Genomic DNA, 22322 nt, shown 5'->3' with positions numbered 1-22322 from the left:
AAATGATTATGGCAGATCAGTCAATGGCAAGACAATGCAGCTAAAGCCAAATTAATTTATTGGTAGTAGTAGTCGTAGTAGTAGTAAAACAATAATGACGATAATGAAGAATGATAAAGTGGACAGATATCAAACACCATAGAGCAAGTTTACATGATCTATGCAGAACTAAAAAAACAGTGCTAAGGTGTAATTAGTTTATCAAAGTTGGCATCCAAAGTAAGAGGCAGAACAAGCCGGGAATGCAATATCACAGCTCTGTCCAGTGCCCAAGTCTCCTATTGTAACATTATGTAAGGGTGACAGACTATGTTCTTTGTCTATAACGGAACTTGGATGACTAAGACAGGCATTAGATATTAAGCTTGACCTCAGCTTGGCTTCCATTTTTGTTATGGGTGCACTGATATATGGGTCAGCTATTGAATCAGCACTGATAAAAGGAGAAATGACACTACCAGCTGTTTTTGGTCATTGTAGTCAATAATTATGCTTGCATGGCCAAAATATCTTGGGGAGTGTAGTCCAATCCCCGTGCCCTGCTGCTGGCCTGAGCCTGCAGCAGACTACAGGTGAGCAGTGGGAGGGGATGCTGGGGAATGGTCTCAGGGTGCTGTGCTTAGAGGCAAAGGGACCATTACCAGCTCCTCCTGCTGCTGCTGCTGCTGCCGCTGCCGCTGCCTTGGCAAAGCACCAGAGCTGCTATGGAGACATTGGGCTGTGTGCAGGCAGGGTAAGATGCCATGGGAGGGACATTGTGCTCCGCCGGGCACCAGATGCCTTTGCAAAAGTAGCTTCTCCCCAGCTGCTGCAGGAGCTCAGCTGCGCAGGTTCCACTGGTGCTAAGGCAGCAGTGTGCTCTGGGGCTCCGAATGCACCAAGCACCGCTGTCTGCATGAGGGTCCACCCTGCCTGCCTGGATGGCAGCATGGGCTGTGCAGGGAGCAGGGCTGCAGGTAGGAGAGTGCAACATGCATGGGAATAAGGCAGTCACCACCTTCCTTATAGAGGGCCAGAGCAGGCAGGAGGCATATGTGTGTTAAAAATGCAAAACAAAAACAGGTTTATTTATGCCAGTAGTTCAAAATGCCTTGCACTATTATTAAATATGAGGTATTGGATCAGCATCAGCCAATATGGTGGGCTAATCATTAGCTATTGTATCGGCCAAAAAAATCAGTGCACCCCTAATTTTTGTGCATAATACTTCACAGCTGTAGACAGATGAGTCCACATTTTGCTACAACTGGATGTGTAGCCACCTGATATGGGTAGGTCAATACAGAAGTATTGGTAAAAGTTTCTACAATTCATTGCAAGAAGCAAATTTCATTTAAAGTTATTTACAGTAAGTGGAAGCAGGTGTGGGTCTCTCAATTAATGGATCATTCACAAATGGGATGCTTTACTACTTTATACAGGCACTAAATATTTCTCATGGGATAGTTTAGTATGTGTAAGTAAACTTTTTGGAGACATTTAAAAAAACAGAAGTATTAGTGTAATGGACAAAACATCAGCCGAAATATTTTGTAAGAAGTCAGTGAGTCATATTTTCCTCATAAAATTGTTGAAACTATTATGTTCAGAAACAGTTACATATGTGGCTGGCCTTGGAAAAGTTTGAGCATAAACAAAAACAGACACCAGGTTTTTGTTTGTGGGGGATGAGGTTGGTTTAGCCTGTAGAATAACCTAATACTAACATATTAAGTAGCACAAGCAATTTGAGTTTTTTAGTATACACTGCTGCATAGTGGCTGGATATTTGAGTATGCAGCAGGTAAAATGTTAACATGTCTTCAGGGCATTTTTAAATCGTTGACGTTGGGACAAATGAATTTTAGTCCCCTAAGTCAAAAACAATTTTTAGTGGGGGTGGGAATTGGAATGTCAGTCCAGCAAAGGCACATGCACGATAACATTAGACTGAGTTTGGAGGTTTGCATAAGAGCCCCCAAAACTGGATACTTTTGACAAACCTCTTCTCTTTTCTGTCAGCCCAATGGTTCCCTGATCCTTTATGTATTTCCCAGCATCAGGCACCTTAAATTTGGTCTGATATTTAGTATTCTATTTCTGTCAGGCTCCAGACAGCTGTTGTCTTCACAGCGCTTGTTTTCTGGGAATGGTAGGTTTGGGGGAGATGCCTCTGAATCCCAGTGGTAAACCCCAATATTTGAGACCCACCCACTGACCCACAGAACAGAGATTACCAGATTGGAAGATAGAATTCAGCTATATTTTGCTGGAGATCTTTATCTGATTTTCCCCTACTTAAAGAAAGAGTCAAATGGAAGATGTGGCCAGATGCTTTTCTTCAGGAGCAGTTGTGATGTTTTTCAGCACTTTCATACAGAGACGCTGGCAAGTAAAGCTCCATGAACCTCTTTTTAAAAAACTGTTTACAAATCCTTCCTTCTAAGAAGATGCTATTGTGGTATCCTACTTAAGGCCTTGTAGTCAAAAGTGTGAACTTAGTGTTATGAGGTCTCTGGGTGGGCACCCCAAACTAGTAAATTGTTTCCATTGTACTATGAAATGATATTTCACTTTTATCTGGCCTGGTTGAATTTATCAACAGCTATTTCAAAGTTAGTAAAAGAAAAAAGATAATCCTTTTGACAATGCCTTTTCCAAGGTTATTTTTTTTTAGTTTCCCTCCATTCTGATGAGAAAAGCTTCTGTTTTTCAAATCTGCCTATGAATGGCTTTGTAACTTAACCTGAAATGTTATGACTAATAGGACACTCAGTGAAGCTGAGGATTGATCCTATATGAATTTAAACAAACCTGACAGCATTCCTTTAAGGGCCGAACTAAACCTCAAAGACATGAGGCCCAGTTCTCCTCTTTGCTACACTCATGTTACTGCAGCATAACAACAGAGTTGGAGCCAATTAACATCATGTTAATCAGATCCATTAAATCATGCCCTGTGATTTTCTGGAGAGCAGTTTAGTTTTGTCACCAAATGAGATAATGGGAGTCTGCAAGGTTGAAACATCTTAACCCTTTTTAATATTGGCCTTAGTCTTGCAAATAAAGACTTGTATAACCTGCTGTCTTCCCTTAGCCTTGCACAGGGACTTGTAGAACCTGTTGTCCTCTCTTCAACTCAAGGTCCTCCCTAGTTTTGTCCATGATTTCTTATATCCATCCTCCAAAGACTGAGAGTCTCATTTTGAGAGCTCCTTACTGCCACTTCTATATCAGATATAGGAGTCGTGGTAAAATAGTTTAAGAGTCTCATCTTTACTCCCTCTGCCCTCTTATAAGGACTTGCAGCCTGGACAGCAAGGGAATAGACCCAGGAATCCAGCCCAACTTTCATGGGGTCTGCGGTCAATAACCACAAGGCCATTCTCTGTGTTTCTTCCTTTAATGACTTGTTATGCAATGACATTTCTCAGTAAATTGCTTGTTTACTTCAAGCTAATTATCATGTGGATGGGGGATTGTTCACAAAGTTACAAGCATCTGAAAAATGCAGGCAAGAATAGAAAAGGTTCTGCAGCTTTAAATGTGTTGAGGAGTATGACCAGTCTGCCTAGGCATACCCAATCTCATTAGTGACAACCCTTCTCAGCAAGAGAAGCTGAAAACTGGTTGAGACACCCTTAAGGAAACATGTTTCCATTGATTCAGCAGAAAGTGGTCCAGAACCTTGGAGATCTTGTGTATTCCATGTACTGTAGCCATCTCTACGCATGAAACACGTTATGCCAGGCAGCTGCATTCTCATGTATGTAGTGCTATTTTGTGTGGGCTGCTTTCCAAACCAGAAGCACCATAGCTACATTTGTATGGTGCTTTGGGCAGACTAATTAGCACCGCAGTGACTGTGACAGCCTGATCTTATGCTAATTAGCCCATGCAGGCATGCTGATCTGCTTCAGTTTAGGTGGGAGGCTGTGCAAAGCAGCGTGGCATGCTTAAGGGTGCCACTGCTGGCTATGGGAAGTGTATGGGACACCCTGGCCTTTTTGCTTTAAATGACTGTGGTTGTTCATACCGCAGTGGCAGCATGCCCCAGTGAGGCTGGGGAAGCACACATCTTGCCCATGTGAATCTACAGACCTGAACAGGTTGCTCTGGGCTTATATCTAGCACGTATGTTCAAGCCCTCCGTCTCTGGTGGGTTTGAGAGCTGCTGGCAGCAAGCCCAGAGCAGCTTCTCTTAGTTGAGCGCATACTTGCAGCAAGCCCAGAGCAGCTTCTCTTAGTTGAGCGCATACTTGGGTGAACCAGACATACTCAGCTCCACCATTCTGGGGACCTGCCACCGTGGAGGCATAGACAAACCCTTGCAGAGCAGGGAACTCTTTGGTTTCACATCCTGCCTTGTAAATCTTGCTCTGAAACATTTAATCTGCTTTCCATTGATGTACTTGTGACCTCCTCAAAGTCCAGACCAGCCGGTGCTCCCTGCAGAGAACTGGAAGTCTCCAAACTAATCTGTATAGGGAAATAACTGAAAAGCTGCAGGTCAGTGCTTGGTGTTCAGTTCTCATTAAAATTCAAGTGTGCAGAAAATACCTCTGCTCATGGTTACGTGAACTAATGCAACTTGATACCGCTACTTCTGCTAAACTGGCACTGGAAATCAATGGTAGAGCCAGAAATAGAAGCCAGATCAAGTCTCTATCAACTGGACCAGGGTGTTAAACCAGTTTAGGGATAGCAAGACAGTACAGAGGAACAAGGTCTGCATGCCCCTTGATTCTTTTCAGTTCCAGGATCTCCACTAGTCATGGGGGATCTTCTGGATTCTGGAGTTTGTCCCATAATGCAAGACACATGCTACTTCCCTCCCCTTGCAGAGTTCTCCACTTACACAGGTATCTGTACAGGAGGGGATACTTCAGACCTCATGCTTCATTCAGACAAACTCACTGAGATCAGTGAGAGTTTTCCTGAACAAGGAGTGAGTAAAAATGGAGAGGGTTTGACCCTCTTTTTGGCATCCTTAAAAAAAATGAAAGCAGAACTGCTGGATGTGGTGTTTACATTACACTAGTTTGTAGGGGGCGGGAGGGGAATTCTTCTGTATATCAAATGCCTCAAATGATTTTCTACAGCTGCTTTGTGGGATGTGTCTGTTACTTTTATTATAGCATGAATTCCACACACACACACAGAGCAGAGAACACAATTCTTCAAGAAACAAAAGAGAGTCTGACTGATAGGAAACAGAAGTGAAATTGGAGAGAAATTCTTCTAGTTAGCAGGGAGACAGCCCAAGTTTTACTACTGGAACAAGAAGTTCTGCTTTGTGCTTTCACACCAAGAACAGAACTAGGATTTTGGTTGCTTTTGGTGTCCCCCTGCTCATTTACAAATCCCTGTTCACTTTAGTGATACTTTGCCCACATGCAGGAAGTTGATATAAAGGACATATTTGTATAATTGGGGACCAGTTACTTTCAGGCATCCCAGATGGACTTGAAATATAATGGGTTGACTTGAATGCCTCCTTCAGCACCAAGGCCAATCCACACTGTAAGACAAGGTCCTATTTTGCAAGGCACTGGGAACCCTCAAGTCCCATTTACTTCTGCAGGAGTTAAGAGTACTCAGCTTTTTGCAGGGGGAGACTGTGCGTTTGCAAAACAGATCAGCAAATACATGAGGACATGAGAGATTTTATTTCCGATGACTTGGTTGCTGATTAATTATGTTGTGGCTGGAAACAGAGAAAACGTGTTTAGCAGACAGCTCTTTTTCTCTAGCCAGTCTAGTGCCTGTTGTATTGTTTAGAGCTTTCTTTTCCCTGCAGTTTGGCATTGTTCAAGCCTGAATTGCCAAGCAGGTTTTAATTCATTTGCTTTTTCTCTATTTCAGAAGGGGACAGACTTACTGACTTGCAACCATGTCGGTAAAACTCACATTTGTTTCACCTGGTGATGGAGGCGGAATCAGCAGGAGCTGTTCCTTTGCTGGATTCAGCACAGTGCAGAGCAGAAAGTTAGCGTAAGTATCATGAAAAGTGAAAAGAGTTAGATATTAGGTACAGATCAAGACTTTTTTTGCCAGCTGCTAGCCCCCCGATAAAGCATCTCTTCTCGTCTTAAATGGTTGAGTGGTGTTTTGCATCTTGCAGTAGCCAATTACACAATTTGTTTATGGTTTCTACATCAATTTTAATCCACCAAGTGCTTTGGGATGTAAGATGCAATCTAAAATACCATTTATCAAAAATCATTGTCACCCAGTATTGTAACTGTATTTGTACAAAGTTAAGAGCAGGTCAGGCTACAGATGGATCACCCTACCTACTGGAAGAAAAAGCACAGCTAAGTCCATCTAAAATGGGTCTGATGTGTTGAAGCCAACATAGTTTTTACAGCTAATACTTGGTAAATACAATTTTATAATTTTGCCACTAAATACCAACTTAAGTTGAGGGAATGGACATTAAAAGACAATACAAAATATCAGTTGTAATCTGCTAGATCAGACACTTGATGTCTGGGTCACAAGAATGCCCCAATTCATAGATTCTCTCCTTCAATTAATACTGAAGTAACCCTTCCTTCTTTAGCAGAATGGCAGTGAGTGATGAACTTCTGCCAACATCATCTTCCTGATGAGAAGCAAAACTTCCTTAGTGCTTGGGGTCATTACAAGTCTCATACCACTGTTCAATAAAATAAGGATAGAAGTGCTAGGTTTTGGCTAAAAATCTAATTGAGGTTAGATTTAGATTAGATTTCTAATTGAAGTTTAGTTGTCTAATTGAAGTTAGCAATTGCATTCAGTCCAGCTACATTCGTCTTCAAGTTATTATATATTATTAGCATTACAGTAACTTCTGTAGGGCCCAAATGAGATCAGGGAAACATTACTCTGGGAGCAGGCAAGGAAAACAAAGGCAGAGAGAGATTCAGCAAGTCTGCTCATGTCATATAGGTCCATGGCACAGCTGGGCTAAAGATCCAAGCTTCCCAGTTTCCAGTGCAGACTACACTGCACAGGTTTCATCCTTCCTGCTTGTCCTGAATTGCTATGTAACATTGCTGGATGCTGTTAGTACTTACCTTTCCTCCAGATGCATGGATTCCTGTCCTGAATCAAGTGATTTCTTTATAGTTAGTAAAGTCTTTTTAGAATAAATAGCGCTTTATAAACTGAAGATTAAACAAAATGTGTCAGAATAATACCAAAGTGAATGGATTCAAAGCATACAGACGCATTGAAAAATGCGCCACTAATGTATTCTACTCCTAAATTCATACCATGGAAAGTAACCCCTTGTCTCAATAAAACACCTGGCACTTCTTGTACAATACTGCATGTTTTCAAGCACTGAATGAGTTCCTTAACCTTGTTATCAAACACAACATTTATAATAGTGCAAGTTGAGATGGGAATCCAACACATCTTGGTGATCTGATCTGGAAGTCTTTACATATGATTACATGAGATTTGTTATGAAACCTGAAGAATAATAATAATCCTAGCACAAGTCAGACATCTAAAAAAAAAAAAAAAAAACAAAAAAAACAAAAAAATCACACTGATAACTAGTCTCTGGGGGGAAAAAAACACAGACAGCAAATTGTGTAAACAGATTTGAGCCTAAAACATAATGGAGTTCTTACAAGAAAAACTGCATCAGGAAAGGGGTTGAACAGCTGTTTTCATAACCTAAACACTTACAGCAGGGGAAGAATACTTTAAAAAAAGGGAATTCACATAAGAGGAGTCCATTATTTTCAGGTGTGAAACATTTCAAAACAATTGTTCTTCATGCATTTTCCCAGTTGTTTGTTCATTTGTCTAGATGGAGAAAAGCTTTGCTCAGGGATGAGAATTCAGCCATTTAGGAATTGCTGGGTGAAACACCAGAGGACTTAACTGTTGTTTCCTAGCTAACTTCTCTCATAGGCTGTTCAGAATGGCAAAGCTGGGGATCATTTGGTATTCTGCAGCATTTATGCAAAGACCAACAAACAAGCCAGGTTGTCAGGGAAGCCCCTGAACCTACTTCGCATCTCTGCCACAGCTTCCCTCAGAGCTGGCAGAGTGGTATAAGCACATTGTATCATTTAGCTTGGCAACACTTCACAAAGACAGTAAGTGTAGTACAACCACATTATACCAAACACCTACGGGCCTGGAAGAAGAGTTCATTAAGAAAGGGTATTTGTTTCAACAAGATTAGTCAATTTGCCACCTCAAAATAATGACAAAAAGTATGGTTCTTGTGCTGGGATTATTAAATGCCAGGGTTTGTTAAAATAAGATTGTACTGCATTATTGTTGCTATCCACAAAGTGAAAAACTTGCACACAGCAGGCAGAAACTACAAGGGATTTATTACTGTGGTACCTAGCTTGTAGGTGTCTGGGTTTAGTAGTGGAATCCACAGCCCTGAATTAGGCACCCAGCTTTGTCCTTGTGCATGACAAAAAAATGGGATTTTCAGGAGCCCACATGTTGAGTGGGTATCTGCCTAATTTAATCAATAGGAAACAAACATGGAGGAAAGAGGGGTAAGTTTTAAATTCCCTTCTTACCTGACACATGGCCACCTTGCTCTAGGCTGCAGGAAGAAGCCTCCCTGTGTTTGGGATTCATGGTCCTGATCCTTTTTGTGAAGGTAGGTAGGTAGGTAAGCCATCTTTCTTAAAGGGAGTAAGTGCTCTTAGCCATCTCAGAGAGTAGAAGCAGATGACCCCTTTTGTACAATTGCTCAACAATTTAAGTGTTCACCCAAGACAAAGGAGGCACTTGCATTTTGTTTTCCCCCTGTTGTATGGAGTTGAAATTCACAACTCTTCCTTCCCTTTCATCACAGAGCCACAGGAGACTAGCCTACCTACCAGGCTGTTTGTATTCTTCACTCCCTTCTGTTGAAGTTGTCCCCACTTTGCTTGGAATAATCAAAGATTCACTGGGTCAGTAAGAAAGAAGTACAAGTGATTAATTTAGGTCTACAAAATCTGAATGCAGCTGCTACCTAACCTTACTGGATACCTTATTTAATGGTCCTAAACTTAACATCTAGCAGAACTAAATAGCAACTGCATTCAGATTTGATAGATGGTTATTTTGGACTCAAATACTTACAACACAGGAATAGGTTGGACTCTAATGCTCAAGCCCCTTCCTTCTACATCTAGCCCAAAGAGTAGAGCACTTGCCTGAGGGTTGTCTGTAACAAAGCTAGAAACAGCCTTTAAGTATCTTGAGACTTAGCTTGAATTTCCAGGCTATCTATCCTTCTGCTTTGAGGTGTAGGAATACTACTTAAACTGGCACGTATGTAATTAATTGCCCACCTCTCACTTCCCTCAGGTGAGTCTAATAGAGACCTTGTTTACATCTCAGGAAGAGTGGGAAGGCTCAGCTAAGCCCAGTGATGAACTTGATTAGTTTTTAGGAGTGGGGAGTTATCTTTCTAAAATGAAGGTTTGTTTTAAAGAAGGAAGTTAAAAGCAACAGAAGGGAGGCTTAATGAAACCAGATACAAAGAATCTGGGTGTAGAGGAAGGTACACCAGTCAAAAATCAGTCAATAGCAGACTAGCATCAGCAGTGCCTACCCTGAACAATCTCTATCCATTACAGGTATGGGATTAATTGCTACAGGTGTTATTTTTCAAGCAAAACAGCTCCACTTCATAATAGCTCTTTGTAGTATTTTTGATACAAATGGAATTCATTTTTGTTTTCACAATTGTTTTAAAAGTATGTTTGTCATTGTAAGGGACTTTGATAAGTATTTTGTAATCTGGATGGAGTAGAAATGAACTATAAATGAATACTTAAACACATGGTGTGTACTAACAAATAGTAGCTTTTTCTAAAGCTTTATTATAAGATATCTTTCCCAGACTACCTGATAGCTTGAAACTGATCTATTCTCTCAAATTTCCTTTAAGAGTAATTGTGTATGATATAGTCAAGTGAATGCATAAAGTAGCTATGTTTTTAATACATCTCTGGGGCTACTTAAGCTTAGAGAGCAGGGGTTCCTGAGGCTCAATTTCCATTGATCTTAATCAAGTTACATAATTTATATACATTACAAATGAGGATAACAATGAAAATGGGATCCCATGCTTGGTAATGACCATTTACATGAGAAATCTGAGTTCAAAGGGCAACTCACATTAATATGCTTACAAAATTAGGACTTCAGTTAGCTACTGGAAGAGCATATCAGAAGGATTAATTGCTCTGGGAAGTAGCAATGACTTGACTTATTTTTGGTCCTCAAAAGTAATGGGAACTCTGTATGATTTCCCTTTTAAAGATCACAGAAAGGGCACTCAGCTCTTAGTAGACTTCCTTCAGGCTAGAAAGTTAACCCCCTGCTCTAATGTGTCTTCCCTTGGCTTCTCTGTGCTCCTACCTGTTATGCAATCTGATAACCATTTTGTGGATTTGATGGGTTGAGAGCAAAAGTCTTACCACAGTCTGCTACTGCTCTAACAGAAGATCTTCTTCTTCTTGTCTTACTTCAAGGGTAATGCTCACCTGAACAAAGGCTTACAGGACTGGATTTAGGATTAATATTCTGGTAGCTCTGCATGTGAAACTTCTAGGACTGAGATGGTGTGTTGTTGGATTCTTTCTCTTACAGAAAGTCTTTCAGTAGAAGCTCAGTGAGATCTAAAATGTCAGTGAAATCCTCCAAGATTTATCCCTCCCTGCAGAAAGGGGCTGTCATCTGGGATCCAAAACCACAGCAGGTGAAGAAAATTTTTGAAGCTTTGAAGAAAGGACTTAAGTAAGGATTTTTCAAGTATTGTTGGAATTTCCCTTATCTAGTGTATTCTTTATTGCTAAAGTTTGTGCGTCATATGCTAGTTCAGTAATTCAGTTCTGCATCCTTTGAAATTGGTATCAAAGCTTTCATTGACTACTTTGGATATTGAATTGGGTCCTCTTAAAACTGTAGCCAGTCTTGTACTCTATCTGCCCCTTTGCAAACAAACTGATTTGAGCCCAGTCTCTCACCTCTCTTTCTCAGTGGCAGAGAGTGCTCTGCTTAACTACAAGGAGCTGAATTGGATTGATAAATAGGGCGTTAAAACAACATGTTAATTGTATTTAATCGAGGAAAAAAAAATTGCATAATTCTGGAGCCTTGATAATGAGCAACTAAATGTTTGATGCTATACAGAAATGAAGAAGGGCAGACAGGGTCAAAGTCCAACTTTTTTCCTCTGTATCTATTCCAGATGGCTCAGCTAGGTATGTATATTATAATTCCTAGACAGAATATGGATCAGAGAATGGACTGGCAGTCTGAATGCTCTTTGTTTAAAATAAAACCTTCAATTACTCCACTGAAACAATTATTTTATTTGAGCAAATATAAGCAGAGCTCCTAGAATCTGATTATGTAAGGGTCTTAATCCTTCCTGTGTTAAAGTTGATAACAGAGAGTAAAACTCTCTATGGTGATGATGCATCCAGCCTGGGACCTTGGGAAGTTCATTACCTTCCTGGCAATTGTGGTTACCTAAAGTGTAAATGGAACCATCTCAGCCTTCCTGTGGCTTTCACATTCCTGTAAGTATTTCTCTGGATGTTGTCTTGACTCAGGGTTGCTTCACATACAAAGCTAATGACTCCAGGATTTTATTACCATGTTAGCTCTAATCATGGGATTTTAAGCTCAGAACATAATGAGAAATAGCACTGTAATTAAGCTCAAACACTTCAGCTTCTTAATTATGCTTAACTGCAAAACAAACTAGTTTCCCCATGAAGACTATAAAATCCCGGCCTTTAAGTGACTTGTTAGTGTATTAAACTAAGCACAAATAGGGATATCAAATCTCTCTTGCAGGGTTTAGAATTTTTGTTGGTTATAGGGAAACCAAAACTGTCTGATGGATTAGAGCTTGTCCTAATTCCACAAGCAGTGCTGTGTGATCAGGCTCTGGCAACTGTGCAGGGCTCCTAACAGAACTTACTAATTGACTAAGGCAATCTTAGGAAAAATCTGTATCAAATGGCAATTTAAAGTCCAAATTTTAAGCAGAAGCAAGCAAAATCCATTTGTTGCTGGAAGGACTTGGATTTTTGGTGTGGAGTGCATGTATGCTTGTGTACCTATGTGCATGCATGTGTGGATTTTTCTATAGTGAGCAGTGGTGAATAACCCATAATTCTTCTGATGCTTGTGGGTGATGCTATATCAGACAAGAGTACTAATGCTTCTAGAACCTACAATGATGTGGCTCTTTATATTTAAAAAAAAAAAAAAAAAGGAAGGAAGGAGAAGCTTTGGCTATCTGCACTAAGCTGTTACTGGCAAGCCTGGAGAGTAGACGATTGAAAGTTGGAACCACCGTGCATCTCAGGGGAGCTGTGTTTGTAACAGAACAAGAACAAAAGACTCCAAAAAAGTAATTTTGAAAAAGTGCAGGCTGCCTAACATAAACACATTGAGCTGTTTAGACTGTTCAGGTTCTGCATCCTGCAAAGCAGCATTTTCCAGGAGTTTTTCTTTATCTCTTAAAATACAAAATGGGAAAATAGTTGCTTGTGTCTGTTCTAAATTAAAAATGAAGCTGGATGAGGGTTTGCTCAGGAAGAGATCTGTCCTGTAGTAGCTGCATTGGGCCTGAGTTTACAGCCCTTGCACACAAGGGCTAGGGACAGACATTAAAAAAGCTGGAGCCTGAACTGATTCAACCTTTTCAGGTTAATCAAACCTGCCTAGGCTGAACTGGTTTGTAGCCAGACAAAAATGCTCTCTGGACTGAGGCAATGTGGGCACATGCCTGCAGTTGCTCAGGCCAGGCACAGAGGGTACCAGTGCTAGAGCTGGCCGTTGCGGAAGCTGTGTTGGACGTGTGGCCAACCCAGGCTGAACTGGCCAGAGGGTCACTGGCAGGGCCCTCCCTGTGCCACTGGCAGGGCCCCAAGCTGGGTCTGCCTGCACTCTCCCCTTGCTGGTGCAGCAGGGGGGCACCATGGCCCCTGGGGAGGGAAGGGAGGCAGGGAGCAGAGTTAGTTTCCCCTCTACCCCATTTGTGGGTGAGTGGCTCCCTGCTCAGAATAGGCCCCTGGCTGTCCCCTGCGCCAGAGTGAGGAGGAATAACTCCTCCCTGCCCTCCCCCCTCCTCCCACTGCGGCGGGATAGGGCAGGGCCCTTCCTGGGGGTGGCAACCTCAGTCACACTGTGGAGGAGAGGGAGCCCCCTTCCTGGTGAGGGGCTGAGCTGTGGGCTTGGGCTTGGGCTTGGGCTTGGGCTGTGTGCGGCAGTGCCAGGGTGTGGAGCAGGCTGGAGCCCTGCAGGCCCCCACAGCTCTGCCGGCCCCACAGCAGAGCCGTGCTGGGAAGCCATGACAGACTCCTGCCCGTCGGGCACTTGCCGCTTGCCACTCCAGCCAGCCCTGCCGCTCGGGCAAGCCACTGAAGGAGCCTATTCAGCCGCTGGCCCCAAGAGTTGCATTCCTGGAGGGGTTACCTTGCAGCCCCAGAGCTCCTAGGTGGTGGATGCCCTGCTTCCATTATTTCCCCCCTCCCCCCCACTGAGTTTCAGCTGTAGCCGGGCTGGGCAGACCCCTGCTGCAATGCCTTAATTTCTTCATGTATGTGCACGCACCCTGCCAATGGTGTCAAACACCTCCTTGGGCCTGCTTTTTCAGGGCACAAGTGTTCACCATTGCAGCTCTTGGATTTTGTAAACTAGAGCTGATGAGCAACTTATTCCTCAGCAGATTTAGGAAAATGGGCCCAGTGGACAAACGAACTAAAGCCTTGCACTGGGGGGATCCTAGCAAGGAGGTTGGGGAGGGATGGACAGGGTCAGCTGCTGAGACCACTGGCTTTGGGACCAGGACCCATGGCAGCTGTTGCACATGAGTTGGAGCCTCCTGGCCTCCTAACAACCCATCCTCCCTCTCATCCTGGGAGACTCCCCTACCACACTCCCAACTCCAGTACCTCATGTTGTATTTCTCGCATATAAAGAGTGAAGCCAGACTCCTTCCAAATGACTTTCTGTTAGATTAGATTAAAGGAAACAAGAAATGGCAAATATGTGAGTGAGCACAATTATGTGTCTCACTTTTTCAGTTACAGCTGCCCCTTGAATTACCTTGGAGCACCCTGCTCAGAGGAGAAACAAGCCCAGGGGTTTCCTAACACTGAAAAATGTAAAGAATTAGAAAAAAGGAATAGTTGAACATGTCCTTACACTTCTACCATGTACCTGGGCTCTTCTCCCATCATGGCCCTCCTTGCATCTACTTTCTTTTCCTTCAGGACAGCCATTTTCCTGTGCAAACCACTCCATCTTCCCCATCTCATTAGGGGTGGCTTTGAGAATCAAATGTCTAGAGAGTGGTGGAGGGAAAGGAAGTCTCTTGGCCTCCTTGCATCCTGCTGCTGACTGCTAGGATAGAGGTGGTGCCATTTGTGCAGTAGGTTACATGCACATCTTTTTTCTTCCTCCCCTCCAGCGAATACCTGGAAGCACAACAGGTTGAGTTGGATTATCTCTCTGGTCGACACAAAGATACAAAAAGGAACTCCAGACTGGTAAGATGCTTATTAATCATCAGGGTGACTAAAAGAGAGCTGATATTAAAAAGACAAAAAAGCTGTGGCTCTTGCCTCTACAACTCCTGGGGGCTTTCCAGTTGTTAAGTCCTGACCTCTTGAGTGAGAAGCTAGTGTTCCAGGCAGTTTCTCAGATTTGCCAAGCAAATTCAGACTTGATTTGGGAATTAAACCCATGAGTCCCAACTTTCAGTATCCTGCTAAGGTTCCTAGGTCACATTCCTTCCTTGTGGAGAATGTTTCTATTCTTGACTATTAGGCAAGCAACATGCATGTCTGGCAGGACCTAGAAACTAAAAGGAATAAATGTAAGACTAGAATGGCAAAATATGAATGAATAGATGCCTACCATCTCTGCTACTGCCACACCCCATCTTCCTTACAGAACCTTTGCTTATTATTAGTAATACCCTAACTATGCAGAGCACTTAATAGATTTGAAATTGGGTCTTTCATTTGGGACACAAAGAAATCTTTCAGGGTTGGATAAAAGGCTTAAAAACGTGCATCTGCCCCAACTGGTTTGCAGGTCTTCCTTCTTTTTGAAAATCAGTTTGTAAGTATCTCAATTTGGGCATCCAAAAGAACCAGGCACTAATATGAGAAAATGCTCCTAAAATTGTTGGCCTTGCTGTCTGCTTGTCTGCTGTCATAAAAATATCTTTAAAACAGTGGAATTCTCAACAAGCGCTTGAGCAGCTGGTCCTGCATTAGACTTGGAAATGTCTTATTAATATGTATAAACAAATTCATATTCAGCTTGCTGTATTTATCTTTCAGGCTTTCTATTATGATCTGGATAAGGTAAGAACCCCTTTTCTGAGGGGTGGGATGGGGGTGAGATGTCACAGAAGGAATAATTAGCAGAGAGCACAGTTGAAAATTCACTTAATGCCATATTTTTATGAATATTGAAATTTGCTTTTTAATCTCTCTTTCTCTCTCCAAAAGCAAATTCGTTCTGTTGAAAGGTACATCAGAAAACTGGAATTTCATATAAGTAAGGTAAGGGGATTTATATTCTGTGCATGTAAGGTTTACACTGCTATATAAACAAATCCTGACTAGAAAATACTTTCACGATAGCTCTCTGAGGGGAAATAGCACTGGGTACTTTAATGAAAGCAGTTACAGCTTTCAGACAGAAAGCAGAGAGTTTTCTGAATGGCTCTATTCAGACTGAGAGCTGGGCATGGCTCAGCCTCAGGCTGTAGAACCAGTTTGAACACCCTTTCAGCTTAGTCCGAAAAAAAGCTACTGTTGGGAGGAGTTTCAGGTTGGGTTTTTTCCCTTAAAAAGCATGGGCGGTGGTGGTTCAATAGACCCTTCCCAGCTCCTGCCTAATTGGAAAGGGATAAAAATAATCTAAGTAGCTGAAACTGCAGGGTACTGAAAGTTCATCCAAGCCAGATTTATGGGACAGTACCCCACTCCCTTAGTCCAACCCAGAATTAAACAATATATCCTTTCATTCTTCATCTCCTGGTTTGGTGACATGGAGTAAACTGGCTTTTTAGTAGCTCTGCTTTAGTTATTTCCTTCATCTAAATGCATTTTACAGGCAAGATGCGTTCTGTATAGTCTGTAGACTAGATCTCACGAGATGGAACTGCATGTAGGCATTGTATCATAGATTGGGCTGTAAGCTGTAGACAGGGTAGTCCAAGTAGAAAGAAGCCTTGTTTGAGCCGGCACTGAAGCAGCTGTGCCACAGAATACTTTAGTGGAGGATGACCTTATGAGAGGAAGCCAGCCCTGTCTTTGTATGTTTGTCTACTTTTAACATAGTCCTGATGATAGCATGAGAGTCGTCCCTTCCATTTTGGGGCTTGGAGAGAAAGATGGTTCAGTGGCACTATCTTAGTCTTTGGAAGGCTCCAGTGCATGCTGTAAAGGACTTGGACACCCAGTCCTACCTCAGTTCCCCATCAGTAATATGGAGAAAAAAATAATTCCTTACCTCTTGCATGTTGTAAGGAAAAAAATGTATTGAGGTACTCAGATCCAGGTCCTCTAGGTGCTTCACTTGCAGTTAAATAAATAGGAAGTAGGCACCTAATGCCTATTTTTGAGTCTGGGCCTCAGGAACTTGGGTAATGGGAGCTCTGTACTTATGCTTGAGATGAGAGAGAATACTACGATGCTTGGTCTGTGACAGCAGTTTCCAAGTCCTGTGCCCAGACTTTGTGGGAGTAGTGAAGTAAGAAATTTGGCTTTCTGCTCAAGTTTAAAATCCATGGCAGATCTATATGAGGTAGGGAAATCTGTGCAGCCAAAACAACAGACTTTGTAAAAACAGTGCCCCCAAGTAACAACTTAGATGAGCCGAAGATTGTAGGCAGAACAACTAAATTGAGGCTCCAGGGTAGGCTGGTAGCTTTTTTTGGCCGTAGTTGGAAAAGAACTTTCATTTACGAGTTTGCGAATGTTAGTTTTGGACTTGTGGCCTCCAAACCAGTGCAGACTTTTAACAGTGAACATGGAATAGTGGTATGCACTATTCTCTTAGTGTGTTTTTTCATGAATGTGCATTGAATTTCACAGTGTATGAAACTGAATAAAATGCCTTAGTTTGTGGGGTTAATCTGCTTCTGTCAGAAATCTTGAATTGACTTCAGTAAAAGGCTTCTTTTAGGAGGCTGGGGGCACGGTTAAATGCTAGAATAAGATTTGTTCTCTTACCAGGAAAAGAAAAAAGCTTTAAGAAATGGAAAGTTCTCTTGCTAAATGAGGCTTCCCAGAATTCACTAAAATTGGAAACATACATTTTATCCCAATTTAGTATATGTGTGACCTTTTTCTTTTTTTCTTTTTAAAGGTAGAAGAGTTGTATGAAGCTTACTGCATCCAGTGTAGACTGCGAGATGGGGCCTCTAATATGAAACATGCTTTTTCCTTGTCTCCCTCCACTAAAGCCTCTAGAGAAAGCCTGGTGGAACTCTACAAGAACCTTCAAGAGTGCACTGAGGTAGGAGAGAATAGCACATGCCTGAAAAACAGCTGAGTACCCAGTGCAATGGCTCAATATTTGCTGTGCCATGACCTGCTGTTCTGATCTCTTGGCTTGGAAGTGACCTGATCTTGGAACCTTGCGTGTAAAATTAGGTAAAGGTGCATATTACAAAATGCCTGGTCAGGAGAAGGGGGCTCTAATTCTCATCCCTCTTCTGGGCAGTGAGAGATTGGCTTATAGCCAAATGCACACATGAAGAGAAACGGATAAAAAGTAAGGGACTTTTTATAGTACTGGTGCCCCAAAACCTCTTCCAGTGGAAGTTAATGATAGCTTTATTTTGAATGCGAATAGACTTGACTTTATGGTGACTGAGTGCAAATATATGGTGTGGAAGACAACTGGGAGCGGATAATTTAAACAATGTTGCTTCTCTTAATTTGCAGTCCTGAAAATAGTATGAAAAAAACCTGCTTTCATCTTCCATAAATTAAAAGTGTTAATTGTGAAGTGTGCACTCTTCTCCAAACAGATAAAACCTTGTGTTGTAGAGAAGTGTTCTTTATCAAAGCCCTTTCAAGATGGGTGACAAATAGTGCCTAAGAGTTATAGCTATTTTACACTGCTATTAGTCACAGTAACTGCTGTGTCTCTCTTTCAGGATATGTGTCTCATAGAAAGGGCACTAGAGGTTCATCTGGGAGAATTTCACTTGAAAATGAAAGGTAATCCCTGTGCTACTCTAACTACCGTTTGGGCACGGAGCTCTAGTTTAGCTGTGTAAAGGCCCTAGCTAACTCCACTGAGGTCAATTAAAGTTGGCTTAGGTGAGTTTTGGATCACACTCTGGACTCTTAATGAGCCTCTTGACTCACCAATGAATGAATGTCCCTTCACTGAATTTGTCCTTGTTCTGTATCATTATTTTTCGCTTGAGCCCAAAGCTGGGCTTCTCTTCTTTCCCCTAGCTCCAAGCTACTGTTTCATTTTTAAACCTAAGATCTTAGCTCGCCAACAACTCATTGTTACCTTAGTGTTTAATGCAAGTGAAAGTTTTTTTGGTAAACATTTTACAACTCTCTGAAAGGCTATAACTGTTAGAAGGAGTTTTCTTTCTCTTTTCAGGGTTGGTGGGTTACGCACGTCTCTGCCCAGGAGACCAATATGAGGTGCGGTACACAGCAGTCCATTTTCTCTCTTGTATTCTACAGTCTTGAACTTGCACCTGTTAAGTGCAGGAGGGTGGGGGGGAGCGAATGTGCATGGGTGCAAGGTTAAAATGATTGGGGGAACAGTTTGCTTGGGTGACAGCAGTGCTGCTGCATCACTTCTGAGCTACCCTAGCCTTGAAGAAGGGAAAACTTGGCTAAGTGCCTTGATAGAAGTCGGGGTGCAGGCACTGAGGTGATGAGGCAGGAGTGGGGGTAGTACCTGTGCTCTGCTGAGGACCCGTCCTAGAAGAGAAGAGGCAGCCATACTGCTGCCTATCTAGAGGGGAGATCCCACTTGACAACAATTCAGCTTGTGCCTGCAGGGCTGAATTTTCCTCATTTTCTTACTCCTGAGTGCCTATTTGCTTGCCACTAAGTAGTTGCAGATCAGCTTCTCATACATCTTGGTGTGATGCTAGATAGTGCAAATCCATAACTTTTTGCATTACAAAATATCCCCAAAACCTATACCTGAGTATCTGACTTGAAAGAGACAGGTTCTTCCAGGATGGGTGTGGCACTGGGTACTTGGCATTTGTTTAAGTATCAAATCCTGACCCCATCCTGTTTCACTCCCACCTAGATGCACAGTTATCAAGAGAAGTGACACCTGTCTTGCGGCATGGGAGCCAGGGGTAGAAAGAGAGAGGGAAGGAAGTGAAACTAAACTGATGTCCTTGAAGAGAATGTTTTGTGGTGTATTGACTCCAGCATTCTCTCGTCTTTTTGTGGCTTGTAGGTGTTTGTGCGACTGGGGCGCCAGAAATGGAAGCTGAAAGGCAAGATTGAGACGGATGACAGCCAGACATGGGATGAAGAAGAGAAGATTTTTATACCTAACCTCCATGAGAAGTTTGAGATCAAGGTGGGGTGTGTGTGATGGCTGGATTTAAGCTGATGGGGCAGCAGATCATCTACCTTCCCATGCAGCAGTCGACCTACCAACCCATTTTAAAAGCCCAACAAAAAAAAAAACTCCTCACATTTTTTACAGTGCTCTGCCAACAGCAGTTTGGTGATGTTCAGCTTGATGAGGGGATCTCTGCTTCTATTTTGCTTTTGGAGCAGTCTTTGTAATGGCAACTACACTTCTGCTCTTTTGCTCTTTTATATATTTGAAAACATTTTCAAAATCTGCATTTAAAACTTGCAGTGTTTAGGGATTCCTGGCTTAGATGGCTACATGTAATTTTTGTGTGTGCAAAGACTTCAGTTGAAAGATACTTGGAGTTCTACCATTTGTTGAAAATGGATATGTACACATGTCTTTATACTCCCGTATGCACCTAGGCACATGCTAAAGTCCAGGAATATCTTTCCTTTGGTTTTCCAACAGAACCTGTCTTTTTTTTTTCTGAGCCCCTAATGCCTTTAATCTCAGACACTTCAAACAAGCTGATAGTGTATTGGAGTTAATGAGTCGCCTGTATTTATTTGGTGTTTTTCAAGCTGGATTCTGCCACTTGCCGTTTTACAGGATCCCATTGGATTCTTAATGTCCCTACCACCTTCCTGCTATAATAGAGGTGTGTAAACTTCCTGCAGGAAGTTTTGTCACCTAAATAACAAATTGCAGAGAGAGAATGCCACTGCTGCTAATTCCACCTGCTAAATGCTGCATCCTGACCTAACAAATGGAATTAGTTCCTAAAGGTCTCTCTACCTGGCATCCCCTGAGGGATAGATCCTACAGCCATGACTTTTCCCAGCTTAAGGGTTAGGCTGAGAAAGCATGGTTGGGCTGGATCCTTCTCCATTTTGACTGAAACAGTGCTAGTGTGGGGCTTTCAAACTCTGGAAGCCATACACATTGGCTATTGCAACACATTCCCAGACCCCACCCACAGCACGGGCTGGTTTACATAGGAAAGAATTCCTGACCTCTCGCCAGTAGACCTTTTAGAAATGTGCTTAAAATGTTTTCCCTCCATTTGCACAGTGAAAACTAGGAGAGGCTAATTCAGATGCATGTTTTCCTTTAATAGTTACAAAAACATGAATTGCTTTGTATGCCAGTGAAGATGATTCATTTCATAGTTCAGGAGAATTGATATAATTTAGGCCTCCTGCCATCTTATGAAATTATACTGACTGTAGACTCCCTACATTTCTCCTCTCCTTCATAAACCACCCACAGAAGTATGTATGGAGTAAAACTCAGGAATAGGTTAGTATCAGAAATACATTTATAGCAAAATGGGGTCTGGAATTCCAGATAGCTATGTGCAATTAAGTTTATAATATAAACAAGGTCCAGCATTTTCAAATGAGAGCAGTCTAAGCTTGGTCTCCTAAATGAAAGTTGGCCCTCTTCTCATTTCCAAGGATGCTGACTGCTCATATCTCCCTTTTGACTTGAATAGAAGCTTTGTCTGTCACAGAAACTGTGGAAAACCAGTCTGCTGTTACTTGGGAGTCTAAGCTTGGGTCTTGAGGTTTGAAAAGTTTGGGCTAAGGCCTCAGAGAGCTGTTCCCAGCCTTTTGAGCATCTCCACCCAGTAAGCACAAATTGAGGTGTGTTGAATTGGCTTTTTCATTTGGACCATTTTCAAATACACGCTGGCCATTTTCCAGATGGTTGACATAAGAGCTAGATGTACCATGGGAGTATACTGGATTTAGCCATATCTTTTGGCTACTGCATCTCTAAACCACCCAACTCATTTTTCATGTCTCAATTATCTGGCAAGATAGAGACTCAAGTGATGTCTTGGCAGGTGACGGAGCTGCGAGGACTGACCACTATTCTAGTTGGCATGGTAACGTGCGACAGCATTGACTTCTTTACAACCAGGCCTCATGCCATCATTGTGGATATTACTGAGCTAGGCACCATCAAGCTACAGCTGGAGGTCATCTGGAAGTGAGTACAACTCCATCTGCAAAATGCTGGAGCAAAGCTTTGTTGAAATTGTATTTCAAGCCTTTGAGGGGTGTCACCTAGCAGTGCTCAACACCATAGTTCTCTCTATTTACAGAGCAGATGCAGCATAGATAGCAGCTGTGCCAACTTCCTCACAACACCCGCAGCCAGTGTGCCTCAAATTTGACCTGGAAGGACCAGTCCTAGGGAAGAGAGGACAGGCCCCACTTCTGTGGCCCTTCTGGTCCTTTGCATTGGGGACAAAAGCATTGGGCTTTTATTTAGGTTACTGCTTTTGTCCAGAGTCCATTTCAGTCTTGGTGTCACATGGTGCACACATCTATAAAACATAAAGGTGGAACTTAAAGAAGATGAAATGTAGCTGAAAACAGCATCTCTTAGGTACAACAATAAGAAAAAGGTTGAGGTTTAGAGTAATCACTACGGTTACCAGGGCCAAGACGTCCTTTCCAACGACATTGTCCTAGAAGGCTTGGCAGCTGTCACACTTGACTTTTTAACACTATGATCACAATTGCAGGGTATAGCTTTGCTTGTGCACTGTTGTGAAACATTTTTAATGGTTCCAGTGTGATCACTTCTATGCCACATAAAAAATACACCGATTGAGACTGAAGTGGTGTTTCTCATTTGATGCATGGTTTTTAAACTCCGGATTTGTAATATTTTTGTAGTCGACTATTATTAATACTAATATTTATTAAAGGCAAATTTTTCATTTTAAAAGGTGTCACCTTGAA

At 42.2% G+C, this 22322-nt stretch overlaps 1 protein-coding gene across 3 annotated transcripts in view; it reads left to right on the top strand.

The window, feature by feature from the left end:
* Positions 1-22322, top strand: part of RIPOR3 (RIPOR family member 3) — a 62300-nt gene that overhangs the window by 18284 nt on the left and 21694 nt on the right. Inside the window, exons 1-11 of one of the 3 annotated variants that reach the window (XM_090065069.1) lie at positions 4906-4927; positions 5845-5973; positions 10594-10740; positions 14435-14513; positions 15315-15338; positions 15486-15539; positions 17353-17502; positions 18149-18212; positions 18613-18656; positions 19438-19563; positions 21416-21561. In XM_090065069.1, coding sequence (XP_089921195.1) covers positions 5873-5973; positions 10594-10740; positions 14435-14513; positions 15315-15338; positions 15486-15539; positions 17353-17502; positions 18149-18212; positions 18613-18656; positions 19438-19563; positions 21416-21561 — 935 coding nt within the window. In that variant the 5' untranslated portion in view covers positions 4906-4927; positions 5845-5872. Of the gene's footprint in view, positions 1-4905; positions 4928-5844; positions 5974-10593; positions 10741-14434; positions 14514-15314; positions 15339-15485; positions 15540-17352; positions 17503-18148; positions 18213-18612; positions 18657-19437; positions 19564-21415; positions 21562-22322 lie in introns of those variants that run through there. The other 2 variants (XM_090065068.1, XM_090065070.1) reach the window with 2 other exon arrangements.

This window comes from Crocodylus siamensis, chromosome 10, assembly GCF_052110815.1.
Source record: "Crocodylus siamensis isolate JL-2025a chromosome 10, ASM5211081v1, whole genome shotgun sequence".
Classification (NCBI taxonomy): Eukaryota; Metazoa; Chordata; order Crocodylia; family Crocodylidae; genus Crocodylus; species Crocodylus siamensis.
The sequence above is the reverse complement of the archived record's forward strand: the minus strand, read 5'-3'. Positions and strand labels throughout refer to the sequence as shown.